The sequence below is a fragment of the Marmota flaviventris genome, chromosome 3, assembly GCF_047511675.1.
Source record: "Marmota flaviventris isolate mMarFla1 chromosome 3, mMarFla1.hap1, whole genome shotgun sequence".
Lineage (NCBI taxonomy): Eukaryota > Metazoa > Chordata > Mammalia > Rodentia > Sciuridae > Marmota > Marmota flaviventris.
This window is the reverse complement of record NC_092500.1, coordinates 16,673,415-16,688,141: the sequence shown is the minus strand read 5'-3', so window position 1 is coordinate 16,688,141 and position 14,727 is coordinate 16,673,415. Positions and strand designations below refer to the sequence as shown.

General features: G+C 45.4%; 1 protein-coding gene across 2 annotated transcripts in view; it reads right to left on the bottom strand.

The window, feature by feature from the left end:
* The window catches only part of Appl2 (adaptor protein, phosphotyrosine interacting with PH domain and leucine zipper 2), a 48,525-nt gene extending 46,092 nt beyond the window's left edge, over positions 1 to 2,433 (bottom strand). For both annotated transcript variants that reach the window (XM_027943142.3, XM_071609575.1), the window contains exon 1: positions 2,212 to 2,433. In XM_027943142.3, coding sequence (XP_027798943.2) covers positions 2,212 to 2,265 — 54 coding nt within the window. In that variant the 5' untranslated portion in view covers positions 2,266 to 2,433. The remainder of the gene's footprint in view (positions 1 to 2,211) is intronic.
* Positions 2,434 to 14,727: the final 12,294 nt, after the last annotated feature.

The window sequence follows — 14,727 nt, the reverse complement described above, 5'->3', positions numbered from 1 at the left end:
ACAAAAGCTTTTGTGCAACCAGGTTACTTAAGCAACCTCACAGCTCTCCTACATAAACCAGAGGCAACAAACAGTAGCTGGTTTCTTAGGATTTTTTTCCTTTTAGTGAAACAAACTTCAGGTCACCAATAACAGAAAAGCCAGGTGCTAAGTAATTGGACTAACTTAAGCAATATCCCTTTAATATGCATACTGCCTAGGTTCCAATCCTGGTTCTGTCACTTTAGAGAGTACAATCTTGGGAAAGTTATATAACTTCTCTGCTCCTTAATCATTTTAAGAGAGACCTAGATTAAAAGACTATTGGGAGGACTGAGTTAAGAGGGGTAAGGCATTTAGAACAGTGTCCACACATAACACACATGATCTAAGCTTTTGCTATTCTTTTTATTCTTTCCACATAAAATGAAAGAGCTAGATTACTCCTTCCACTTCCAAGTCTATGAATCTCCTTGGGAGTACAGCTGTACCAGGCACAAGCTGCATATAAAATACACAAAATATGCTCTAATGATTATTAAAGACCTTCTTAAAGGTAGCTTCCATTCTGTACAGCAACCACATCAAGAACCCTTAATAATACACTCCCTATATTAAAATGAACAGTAAATAGGAATCATAATGCGTCTAAACTTCTTTTTTCCACATAAAAGCTCAAAATCATAAACCCCATAGATAAGACAAGAGCTTAAAGCCTCTAGAGTGCCCTGAAGATCATCTCCTCTGTGTCTCTCATTCTGTAGAGGCTCTGCCGATGAGAAAAACTAGCCAGCCACAGGATGGGGATTAAGTGACTGCCCAAATCACATGGTAAGCTCAGTGTTAGAGCCAGAACTGCAACCCAGGTCTCCTGACTCATTTGCCAGTCTTCTTACTATTCCCTCATAGTGCTGCAAATTCTTCAAGCCACTCAGCGTGTATTCATTTACGCGACAGCCAAAAATTCAGAATGTGATTTGTCAGTGAGGACAGCACAGGGAATGAGTACAGCTTCTTTAGACTGGCCTGCCCAGAGCCATGTCTGGTTAGGAAAGCAATGTATCTTTGCATCTCAGCGTCCCCAACTACAAAGCAAGTGGAGAACTCGGTTTCCAATGATCACTGGAAATTTCACATTAGGTTCCATTCCCATTCAATTGGTGGGAGGTTGGCGGAAATGCCTCCTATCATGGAGTCCAATTCAATTAAAAACACCAGAAGTGTAGAGTTGTATAAAAGAGATCTTTGAAAAATCAGTCAGTGGATGCCAACTTGCAAAAAAATAAAAGAAAAACCACAGCTTGCTTACAGTGCCCGACTTGCCTGCATAGGAAGGATCACAAAGAAATGCGCACAAAACACAGGTGCACACAGCCCTGTTTACTTATTCTCAGGGGTGGAGATGCAGAGAGCACTAGATAAGTCTCTCAAAGAGTCATCCTGGGTGGTACAATTCACTCAGGAGAGAAAGGAAGGAACCCCCAAAGAGGGGAAACTGGGAGAAGAACGGCTTAATCTTGGCACTAGAAAATAAAGAAACTTAAATAACCCAGGGATGCAGAGCCAGGAAAGGAGATAGGAAGCAAGGGTAGGTCAGGTGGGAGGGTGTCAAATGAAGAACAAAAGCTCCCCAGAGAAAGACTATGAATTAGGAGCTCATGAACTAGTGTCATTTGCACTCGTTTGCTATATTTACACACCAGTTTTCACCCCCAAGCTCAAAGGACTCGCATCTCAAGCGTGCTAATGAGGTTCCCTCGCCCGACAAATGGGGCAGGTGTTGTTCATTTTCTCTTCACAATGGAAAATAGTGCCAGAGAGGCTGGGAGAGGGATCCAGCCTCCCTGCTTCCCCTTCTGGACCCTAAACCCCCCGGTTCTGGTCACATCAGCAGGGGTACTCCGAATGTCAAGATGAACTTCTTTACTCTGAACCGCGAACTGTCTGATTTAAAAAGCAAAACTTTACAAGCACCTTCTCATTTAATTCTCCTAACTACCCAAGAGACAGGTACACTCATTCTCTCTATTTGACAGAAGGCAGAAGGAAGGCACCAAAACGCGAACCGTCTGCCCCGGGCACTGTGCTAACAAGCGAAGGAGCCAGAGTTAGTCAGTCCCGGGAGGGGTCGCGACGCGGGGGCTCCTGGGGTCCCCGGCCCGCCCCCTCCTCAGGAGGCGCCCCTCCGCGGCCTCGCCCCTGCGGGCGCACGGGACCCATCGGCGGAGGTACCTGGGGGCTGTCCTGCAACGCCTCCTCCAGCAGGAGCTTGTCCACCGCGGGCATGGCTGGGCGAGGGCGGATGGAAGGACGCAGGGCGCGAAGCTGCAGCCGAGGTGCTCCGGGCTCAGGCTACTCAGCCGACTCTCAGTGCCCGCGGCAGCCCCGCGCGCCCACGCCTGGCCAGTGACCGCCGCCGCCTGCCAGCCCGCCCACCTCCCAGCCCAGCCCGGCCCGGCCCGGCACAGCCCCCAGCGGAGCCGATCAACAGGAAGTGTGGCGAGCGTCCCGCCGGCCGCCGGAAGTGTGGCGGCCGCGCTTCCGTCCGCGGGGAGCCGCGACCCTCGGGACCAGCCCTGGGGCTCTTCCATCGCTTAATGGGTTAGGGTTCCGCAGTCATGGCCGCGTGTGCCCCGTGCGCGTGCGCCCCGTGCGCGTGCCAGTTGATGCTACAAAACCCAAAAGAGGAACCCCAGTGTGGGGAGATGAGGTTTTTATCTACTTGTGGCTACTCAGAAACCCTCTTAGGTCGAAGGAGATAGTAGCTAACAGATTTTGCTGCAATTACTCTCACCACCACCAACCTCCCACCACCTTTTTTTTTTTTGGTACTGTGGATTGAACCCAGGAGCGTTTTTTTTTTTTTAAACCACCGAGCCTCATCCCCGCCCCTTTTATTTATTTTTTTATTTTGAGACAGGGTCTCTCTAAATTGCTGAGGCTAGTCTTGAACTTGTTATCCTCCTCCCTCAGCCTCCCAAGAGGCTGGGATTACAGGCATGCGCCAGTGCTCCCGGCCTCATCCCTTTTTTTAAACCGAAGGACAACCCTACGGTTCTCACACCAATTTTGCTCGATAAATCTCCTTGCCCTGAAACAGTTCTGAGAGCAGAGAGGTCAGCTAAGTTTAGGAAAAGCTGGATCACTATGACTCCTCTGTGACAGAGATAACTAGTCTTGGAAATCAGCTCTTTGGTTTAGGCCATGTAATTAGGTCTCGTTCTGCTGGTTTGTTATGTCTTTTTGGAGAATTTCATCAACGAATTTTTAGAATTGGAAGGAATGATTTAGTTCAGAGTTGTCATTTAGAGATGAGGAAACCGATTCCAGAGCATTAAATGATTTGGTTAGGATCATTAGAGTGAAGCTTGCCAAAGAAGATAAGGAAGCCACATGGGGTGGGGAAGGTTGGCAAAGGGATCTTACCGTCTCTTTTTGTCAAAGGCAAGCGTCTCTTCTTTAGGAAGTTCCTTCTGTAGGAATCAGTAAGACTTATCCAGTAGAAAACATCACCAAAATCAACAGGAAGATTATGATGCCGTACAAATTCTGTATTCTGCAGAAGCCACCTTGGTATGTTGAGAGAATCTGCATTGCCAACACCTCTGAAGGTCAGTGGCATGCTGCTGTCACTCCCTTGGTAATGGCCAAGCCTGTCCTGTGCTACTTTATGGCCTCCGTTGACCATCTTTCCCCCCATCATATTCTTTTTTCCCTGCAGATGGAATCATGACCGCACTTGTTTCTTCCTTTTCCTCTATTTCTACCATTCAATTAATTTTACCTCATATAATCTTCCGGATTCTCTCATGACCAAAATCCTCATCCTTAAGGCCAGATTCGAGTTCTTCCTCCCTTCTGATTGTAAGAACAGTGTGAGGATATGATTATGCCAATTATATCCTTTTCACTGGAAAATAGACATTAGATGGAGACAGTGCTGTTCAGAAGCTTTGAAAGGGCTCAGAAGTTCCCTTGGGGGTTGCCATAGTTTTCGTGAACCGTCTCATCTTCTAATTAAAATCACCTTTCCTTGAACATCAATATTCAAAGTTACTTAGATCATATTCTTACAATATTCCAATCCTTTTTACTTTTCTACGTTTTATTGCTACATTATGAGCTAAACAGCCTTTGTGGGATTTCTTGGTACTTAAGTACCCATTATAACATTGCTTCTCTGGGAAACTGTATGCCAAATTCAAAGTGACTAAATTATAAAACAAATTCTGGGACTATAACACATTTATAAATTCTTTTCATTAATTATTTCATCCAGTCATTTGTGTAATAGATGAAAATGTTCAGTGCCAGCACTCACACTCACTTTGCTGTCTTTATTATGAATTATGTAAGAGGAATATTTAAGTAAACATGAAAAATTTTAAATGTTTCATAAAAAGTATCTGTCCCCATAATTTTTAAAGGTTTTACAAAACGTGTCTGTCCCCCACCTCCAACTGTATCTGAAATCCCTGGACAGATGGAAGGTTGGATACAGGAAGTACAAAGATGAAATTACTGTCTGGAGCCACCACCGTGACCTGTGGGAAGAGAGGATGAGCTCTGTGGACCATCGGGAAAATGGAATAGTAAGGCGCAAAAAGGTATCCAGGAGGCCCAAGTCGGAGAGGTGCTTCAAGAATGAGTGAGAGCAAAGACACCTGTTTTGAGCAGATTGCTCAGTCAGTAGGCCATGTGCACAGATCTTCTTTCTTCTGCCTGCGGTGACCATTCTCTTGCTTCATTTCAGACAAGCCCAATTACAGCCTGCAAATCCCAGCTTAGGATGACCGTGTGTGTGTGTGTGTGTGTGTGTGTGTGTGTGTGTAAGAGAGACAGAGAGAGACAGAGACTTTCATTCATTCTTTCTATAATTCTAGAATAACACCACCTCTATTTGTTTCCACCCCAACTTTCCAGCTAGAGTGTTTATTTCTGTACTTAAAGTGCCTTGTGCCTTATCCAACACATAAGCAATTGCTTGAGAAATGCTTATTAATGTACCACAGATGTCATTATAACTAACACATGGTTAATACTCCTCAGTTTGAAAAGTGTTTTCGTGAATTTCTTTCCATTTGATACCACGATCCTGGGGTTTTCCTGTCACAGACTCACTTTTTAGCACCTCCTAAGCACCGGGCTCTCCTCCGGAAGCTCTGAATGTAGCCGGAAGCTCATAGAAGTCCCTGCCCTAATGGAGCTTATATTTAAATAGGGGAGAGAATAAAAAACAAAAACAAATTGATAAGTATATGATAATGTTTAGTAACAGGATAAAGGATTGTGGGAAATGGGGTAAGCAGGAAGAATTCTCTGAGGAGACCGACATTTGGGCTGAGAATTGAATAAAGCAAGTGAATAAACCAAGCCTGGAGGGAAGAGCAAGTGCAAAGACCCAGAGGCATCTCAGTGTGAGGATGAGCAGGAAGGCCAGCAGCCCTGGAGAAGAGTGAGCAGGGAAGAGTGGGAGGGTACAGGGGGAAGAGATGCCAGCTTCCAGGTCACAGAGGACCCTGTGTCCACCGGAAGGACTTTGGATGGTGTTCTGGGTATTGTAGAAAACTGCTCATTAAATATAAGCTGCTGAGTGGCGAGGTCTGATTTACACTTTTAAAGAATTTCTCTGGGTTCCAAGGGGGCTATTGCAATGATTCAAGCAAGAGATTATGAGGTCTGAGTCAAGGTCTGGGTTAGTGGTAGAAATGGTGAGAGGTGGTGAAAATTAAACCTGTCTTAAAAGCACACCTGACAAGCTACACTGGCCTAGGGGTGGGGGAAATAGAGCAATTGGGTGAAAGGCCCTGGGATTTACTGAGATAGGAAATGTTGGGGAGGAGCAGGTTGGTGGTGGCATCAACCATTCTGTTTGGGCCAGAGCACTCATGCCTTTTAAACCTCCAAGTGTAGGTGTCTGTGGTACTTGGGTGCACCACCGTGGAGTCCAGGGGGAGACTGAGGCAGCATGTGGATGACATTTAATCCACCAGAGTAGATGGAATTTCTTAAGAATTGAATGCAGATAGGAAAGAGCAGAGATCAGAAGACTGAACACATGTAAGACCCAGCAGCTAATGAGGTAGGAGGAGGATTAGGAAACTCACATCGCATCCTAGAAGCTATATACAAAGGAAACACCATCCTAAAGACAGTCAAGGAAGTGTTCAAAAAAGAATTGACCCACAATGTCAAGGGCAGCAGAAAGGTCAGCTCAAGAGGAGGATTGGGGATGGACCTTGGGATTTGCTGTTGGTCTTTGGAGGTTGGTGAACCTAGTAAGAAACTTTGACAAGAACAGTTTCATTTGAAAGCCAGATGGTATGTGTTCAGGAGCAATCGAGGGAAGACAAAACTTACTTCAAGAGATTTTTCAATAAGGGGGTGATTGGAGGGGAATTAACTGCAGGGACGATGAGCAAAGGGGAAGTTTTTCCTTTGTTTGCTTGTTTTCAGCAAAGGGACGCTGTAGACTTTGGGCAAGTTGTTTTGTTTGGGGGATTAAGCATGGGCACTGCATCACTGATCTACATTCCCAACCATTTTTATTTTTTTCCTTGAGACAAGGTCTCCCTAAATTGCCCAGGATGGCCTCAAACTTTCAGTCCTCCTGCCTCCTGCCTCCACCTCCTGAGTACCTGGGATTCCAGATGTGCCTCACCATGCCTGGCCTTTCTGAGTCTTGCTTTATTTACTCTCCCTGAGATGAGAATAAAGACACCAATTACAAGCTGTTTCCATTGGCTGTCCCGCATCAATCAGAACTTTTTCAGCTGTAAATGACACCACCTCTTAGGTTTTTAAGAAAAAGAAAAGGCAGGGAGACTCTAAGGGATGGAGAGACTATTTCTTAGATTATTTGAATATTGATGAGAACAAGCCCCTAGAGTGGGGGAGATTAGGCAATAAAGACAAGAAAGTGGCAACTCCAAGGCCAAAGTCCTTGAGTCACAAAAAGGAATGAGACCCATATGGCAAGTGAGGGCGATGGCCTCAGGCAGAAGCAGGGACAGTGCATTCTGTGTGATAGAGTGACAGAGTGGGTAGATTAAATGAGGGAGGATGAAGAAGTTCTTTGCTGGGGCTCTTTTTCTCAGTAAGATAGGAAGCAAGGCCATCGCTCAAAAGAATGATGGTCAGATGTGTTGGAGGTCTCAGAGGCGAGGAGAGGGCGTGAAGTGTTAGAGTCTGTAAACAAGTCAAGATGGCGCCTGGCATATTGCCAGAGGGAGTGGTTTGTGAAGTAACACCAGTGAGCCATTAAGTGTGGAGATTCCTTATTGGTTGACTGCTGTATCTAGTTTATGTTAATTAAGATAAGCTGTGTGAAATGTATATATGCCCCTCCGGTCCTACAATAAACGGCTCCCACTCCTGCTGTATCAATGTACACAAGTTTCTCGTCACCCCCCCCCACCCCCCGGTTATTTTGCTGCACAGGCAGGTAGGCAGCAGAACTGGGTCCCCATGGTACAGATGCTGCAGCCGAGGCTCAAATAGATGCTGTGATAGAGCCAAGAACCCCAAGGCCAGGACTGTCCGAGCACCCCAGAGAAGAGGGAAGGCTCCCCCATTAGAAGCCCGAGGCCCTTCACCTAGAGCCCCTCTCCCCTTACCTCCCAGCTGTCTCCGTAGTATCTGATCCACAACAGATGCTTCTAAAATGGTTGAATGATTGGGCCTCTTCCCCTACCCAGGACTCCTGCGACTGAGGCTGTGTGTTCGCCAACTGTCTTTCCATGTGCAACTCTGCAGCCAGTTGTGGAAACTGAGAGGGGAAATGGAAGCCCTCCAGGGATGAGCGGCATCCTTGAGCTCTGAGAAGCCACCATGGCAATCAGTGAAGGTGGGGACAAGGGGGGAGAGACCTTCTCAGATCCTGAGTGTTCATCTTATGATGGGGATTGTCACTCTGCTACTTAACACCCTTTGGTGATAACAATAGCAATAATTAATTACAAACATATTTATTGAGCTGTTACTATGTGCATTCTTATTTTACCTGTGTTAATGCTATGATTTGAATGTGTGCATTGCTCTGAAATTCACACATTGAAACTTAGTCCTGGATGCAGTAGTGTTCGGAGGTGAGCCCTTTAGGAGGGTCATTAGGGCAACTCCTCAAGGAAGTGAGGGCAGAGCCCTCATGAAGGGGCTTAGCCTCTTTAGGAAAGGAGGGAGTCTTTTTGTCCCCTTTGCCTGTCTGCTATGAGGGGACACAGAGAAGGAGCCATCCTTGAAGCAGAGACACAAAATCTGCTGGTGCCTTGATCTTGAACTTTGCAGCCACAAGAATTTCGAGAAATAAATGTCTATTATCTATACATCTCCCATTTTGTTATAGCAGCTGGAACAGACTAAGACTCTCCTGCAATCATATCCCAAACCTCAGTAGTTATTTGCTGTGGTAATGATTGTTTCAGAAACAAGGAAACTGAGACCCAGGAAGCTTAGAGAACTTGTTCACAGTTAGCCACTTCAGAGATGGGTTCCCACTAGGAGGTCTGTCCTGGGGTGTGTGTTCTTACCCACCCCCACCCCTTCAGAGGCTTCCCCTCTGTGTGACATCTGTGCTCCTCTGCAGGGCATGCAAGCCCCTGCGTGATCTAGCGCCTGGCTACCATGCTGTTGCTGTCTCCTGCCATGCCCCGCTGTACTCCTACCCTGTAGTCCTTGAAAATATGCTGTCCCCTAGCCTGTGTTTTTGTAGAGATCCTTTCCCTCAGACTCAAATCCTCACTCCCCGGGAGCCCCTTAACAGCACATCTTCTAAAACTGCTCAAGTGGCACTTCTGTGGTCAATGGAATCCAACCCAATGCACATAATGAAGCATGCACTTGGTCGCAAGCACTGAGCCAGCCACTACAGGTTCCATAATGTGACAGAGACTGGGGCTCCCTCTCTTCCAAGGAGCTTCCAACCCAGCAGGAGCAGCAAGTCAGGGATGAGCATGTTCAGGATTCTGGGTTCCTAAGCTAGAGGATTTGCAGGCTGAGGAGGACAAAAGAGCAGGAAGGAAGGCAGCCACCACCGAATGGGCAGCCTTGCTCTGAGCTGTCGCCACGTGCGTTTGTGGCCCTGTCTGCTGCTAATGATGAGTCATTGCAAAAGGAAATAAAATACTCCTCTCGGTAGTGTTATATATTTAATATACTCTATATAAGTCTTTTGAGCAATGTTCCAAGAAGTTACAAGTGTTCCTAGAAAAATGCATCCGACAGTGGCGATTTCAACCAGACTCTGTGTAGTGCACTGCCTTTATTTATGCCATTGCAACTGGGTCTCGGTGACATTCACTGACTTTCCCAGGGTTCAGATGCTCCCTGCAGGAAGCAGTTCTTCATAAAAATTACTGAACTTTCTACTTATTATTTATTAAATAATTTTTACATATTGATAATAAATAAAAATATGATATTGGAGATATATTAAGAATAGCTGAATTCCTAAGACTTTTCAAAAATTCTGATTTCTTGTTCTCGAATCCCAAAGATTAGTGGGGACGTGTAGGATAAATAAGAGCTTCTCTAAGTTGCTTTTGGTCAACTTCATCTGTCTTTCCTCTGTCCGCCTATAGGACTTACATGTTTTTATTGGCACTTATGCCCTGTCTTATTTATTTATGGGCCTATCTCTCTTGACCCATGTGGGAGCCCATAAATTACAATTAGGTCTTTATGTCAAGTACCTTCATTTTCTTAGTGCCACACTTTGAAACTGGCTTTTAATTGTCATTCAGAAAAAAAGATTTCTCAGTGAGTAGAGGCATTATATTAAGGTATTAGTTAGGATTTGATTTGGATATACCACTAATAAGAAAAACATATGTCTAAAACATGATAGAATTTTGTTTTTCTTTTATTTTCAAGAAACTCAGAGGTGCTGGGTGTGATAGTTTATGTCTATAATCCCAGCAGCTTGGGAGGCTGAGGCAGGAGGATCACGAGTTCAAAGCCAGCCTCAGCAATTTATCAAGGCCCTAAACAACTTAGCGAGACCCTGTCTCAAAATAAAAAATAAAAAAGGGCTGGGGATGTGGCTCAGTGGTGAATCGCCCCTGGTTTCAATCCATAGTACCAAAACCAAACAACAACAACAACAAAAAAAAACCCACATCAGTCCAGGGCTAGATAGCCCTCCCTCCACAGTGTCAGTCAAGAATCCTTCTATACTGAGCTCTGGCTTCCCTTAGCAAAGTTGCTCCATGCCCAAGATGACGGCTGGTCTTCCAGTCATTTTTTTTTAAACTTTTTATATTTCTTAGCAGTGCCTTATATTTGTGCATAATGGTGGGATTTGTTATGTATTCATACATGCACGCAAGATGACAATACAATTTGACCAGTATCATTCCCTAGTATTTTCCCTCTCCCTCCCCTTCTAGTCATTAAGTCAGCATTCCAAACAGCAGCTTGAAGAAAGCAAGAGAATGACATGTTTCCACCAGAAATGGCACACACCACTCCTACTTACATCCCATCCCATACGCTAGAACTTAGTCATATGCCCACACACAGATACCAGGGAAGCTGGAAAGTTGGCCTTTTTCCAGGCTCAGGATGCCCAGGTAAGATTCAAGGGTTCTTATACCTTGCTGGAGGGGATGTAATATGGTATAGCTACTGTGGAAAATAGCTTGGAAATGCCTCAAAAAGTCAAACATAAAGTTATTATATGACTCCACAAATCCATTCCAGTATAGACCCAACAGAACTAAAAGCATCAGTCCACACAAAAACTTGAATGTGAATGTTTATAGCAGCATTATTCATAGTACCCTGAATGTCCATCAACCGATAGATAAGCAAGATAAGAGATGGCATTCCCAGACGGTGGAATATTTTTGACATTAATAAGAATGAAGTACTTACGCAGGCTCCGATGTGGATGAACTTGAACATGTGAATTTGAACATGATAAATCAAAGAATCCAGTCAAGAAAGTCCACATAAGACTCCAACTCTTTGAAATGTCCAGGGTGGGCAAGTACATAGAGACAGAAAGTAGACTAACCTTTGCCAGGAGCTAGCTTGAGGGGGGATGGAATGGGGAGTGATTTCTATAGGGGAGGGCAGTGATAAAATGTTCCAAAATCAAATATCAGTGATGGTTGTACAATCCCTGAATCTGCTAAAAGCCATGGACTTGAACACTTTAAAATGGTGACTTCCCCAGCACTGCAAATAAGATAAAATAAATGATGAATGTTATGGCATGTGAATTACAGTTCAATAAAACAATAATAAATTAGTGTAAATGATTGGGGCTCTACTATTGAAAACAAAGAGGGGAAAATAACAATTTGGGGATAATGGTCTCTGTTAAAGACCCCTAGAATGAATTAATCAGAAAAGAATCTCTTCAGAATATTTTTGTGTTAATGGAATGGAAGGGGAAAAAAGAAGAGGATAAATGATAAAAATAATAGTCAAATGATAAATAAAGAAGCAGGCAGGCCTGAGTAAAGGTCAGCGAGAGTTGTTCTCAAGTTATACAGGCTTGGGCTCTGTTTTTTATCACCTCCTTGGGACTCATGCTGGGAATTAAAACTTGATTTTCCATTTGAACTCATAAAACATGACAAAGTTTAGGAAAATAATGTTTCAGTCAAAGGTCACTGAATTTGAACTTCTGCAAAATTAGCAACTCAGCCCTCTGCTACCAGTGCCTTTTAAAGTGGGAACAGTCGAAGCCTGGGAAGCACTCCAGAGAAAGCATGGGCTGGTCCCGATAAGTTTTGGTTATCAAGCAAGAACCTTAGAGTTGTAGCACAAATATCCCTAAATCTGAAAGCCTGAGTGTGCGGAATAGAGTGCTGATAACGATAAATGGCTTAGAGGAAAGTGCAGCATTGTAGGAAGGCCATTGACTTGGAGCCTGACAGACCTGAGTTTGAGCCCCGGCATTGCAGGATGCTGGCCATAAGACTTTGGGCAAGTTATGTATCTTTTCTGAACCTCAGTTCACTTCTCTGAGGTATGAATATGCTAATTCCTACCATATCCTATTTCCAAAGGCAGCTAACTGTGTGTCGGTATTAATCAGGCTTTTTCAGTTGCCAAAGACAAAAGAGAGCCGGAGCAGGAGAATCCTAAATTCATAAGTTCGAGGCCAGCCTGGACACCTTGGTGAGACTCTGTCTCAAAAACTGAAATGGGCTGAGGATGTAGTTCAGGGGTAAAGCACTCCTGAGTTCAATCCCTGGTTCTGCTAAACCCAGCTCCTACTGGATTAAGGAAAATACCAAAGATCTGGAAGGAGGGAGTTGGATTTCTTGGATTGCATGAGGAGACAGGGCACAAAGGAAGTCAAGAATGGCCTGGAACTAGAGAGCTAAAGCCCCAACTAAACTAACTAAAGCCCCAGGGCTCCCTTTCTACCTCTCATCCAAACATTTCCCTGAAGGTTGGCTTCATTCTCCCAGATGCAAGTCTTAGAGTGGCTAGAACCATGTCACCCGGGGGCTGCTGACTCACATCCGATACAAGAGAGAAAAATTGAAAAATACATGCTGGGTGTGCTTCCCATGCCTATAGTATCAGATGCTCCAGAGGCTGAGGCAGGAGGATCGTTTGAGCCACCAGTTTGAGACCTCATCTGGAGGTGGGGCTGGAGGTGTGGATAGAAAATATTAAAAGTCCTTGAAAAGGGCTCTGATTGTCCCGTCTTTAGACACAGAGGTGCCCACTCCTTGAATCACTAGCTGTGACTGTGTGCATGGGTGTGCACAGCGCCAGTTACCGGGAAGGGCCCCACCTATGTCAGAGCTGCACTGTGAGGCCAGAGGAGGTGGGCTCTGTTACCAGAAGAGGGAGGAAGAGGACAGGAACCACCCAGACCAAAACAAGGTGGGTCCATCCCATGTCCCAGTCCCAGTGAACACATCTGTCCTCCCTCGCGTACCCCACACCTTTCCTCCATGGAAGGCAATGCCCAGGGTGGAAGTCAGAATCTGGGAGTCAAGCTCTGTCCCCCTTGTTGCCTATCTCCCACTTGCAGTGAATCAGCAAGCCCTAGTCCTCTGCCCACTGGCTTCTGGTACATCTATCCCTCTCTGTCCATCTCCTCTGTCCCTGCTCCAGGAGTGACCTCTCTACCTGTGCCTGTGTGCCCGCAGTGACTGGTCCTCTTGCTCCTTGGTGTTCCTGCCTCTAACTTCCACATGAGAGTTATTGTTTCAAAAACAATAGGCTTGTCATGTTTCTTCTTTGCTCAACATTTTTTAATGGCTCCCCATTAACTCCGGCTACATTATTTGTGGGACCCAGAGCAAGGGTGCATTCAGTGTTCTAAACTATAAAGTTTTCCTGTGTTGCTTTTTTTCTTTTTTATAGTCTCTCAACTTGCCATGGTGTTTGAATTTACTATTTATTGTTGTTCTAAGTTAAAACTAAAAACCACTTCAAATTGTAAATTATTCGCCATTCATCTTTATATCAAGATGCCAGTTGTAAATGAAAATAGACGAGCGTCTAACTGGTGTATGCAGTGAAGTCAAGCAATTTGCATTTTGTAGCCATTGTATTTCTTACCAGGATGCCAGAAAGGCTGCACAGAGCCAACCCCACTGTTTTGTCTTCTTCTTGATATCTGCACGTTCTACAGAGACCCAACAGGAGGTGGCAGCTTTTATGTCACACTTACTTGTGTTTGCTTTGGGTCTTGCTAAACTCCCACACATACTAAGTCCACTGGAATTCTGTGCTCATGGGAATCATGAAACCTAAATGCCAACGAAGCCGCTGCCGCACGTGGACCTGCATGCATGGACCCCCTCCTCTGCTCATGGCCACGTTCCACTCTCTCACTGGACTTCCTTTATAAAGCACAAGTTCAAAGACAAAGCTGGTCCCATTTCCTCTTTCCTATAGAACCAGTTCCATGAAGCTGCTTCCGATGAGATTCCAGGTCTCTGGCCATCAGGCCTAAGCCTCTCCCCTTTCCCTTCTCCACTCATTCGCCCTCTTCTTTGTCCACAGAAGTTTTTGCTCCCGTGAGGATAAGCTCCCTACATTCCCCTCACATGGTCCTCTGCTCATCCTGTCCCTGCTGTTTGAAGGTCACCTTGACTCTCCCAGAAAGACTGTGATGCTTTCCCCCTGTGACTCCCTGTGCTGTGACAAAGCCTGTGGTCATTAAGTCCTGTACGGCAGTTGGATCTGTCTGTCTCCCCAGGACCATGATGTCTTCGGGGCCAGGAACTGTCTCTTTTCTCTTTTGAGTTCTTTGTGTCCAGTGAGTGACAGGGGCTTGCACAACACAGCACTCGTAAGTAGCATGGCACAGCAAAGCAATGGCTGGTATACAGTGGGCACTTATCCAGTGAGTCTTTACAAATCCTTACTGAGTGTCCACCATAGAAGTGGATCCTGCCGTGCCAGTCCTTCCCTCCTTGAGCAAATATTTATTGAGTGCCTACTACCTGTCATGACCTGTATTAGGAGCTGGGAACACACTGGTGAGTGAGACAGCCAGGGTCCTTCCTTCCATGACTTCCTCCCAGAAAAGACCATCTCACTTCCTGTCCTTGTCACCGTGCTCCCACGAGGAAACCCAATCCAGCCATACATATTTCAAGACTTTCTCTATTCCACCTTCTGCTCAGGATTCTCTTTCTCCTCTCCATTCTCAGGTACCAAGAGATGGTGCTTAATTTTGCCAGAGTTGCTTCCCCATCCCCAACCACCCCAGAGATGAACAAAGAACACGAAATCAGGCCTGCAGGGAACTTCCCACCACATGCTCCC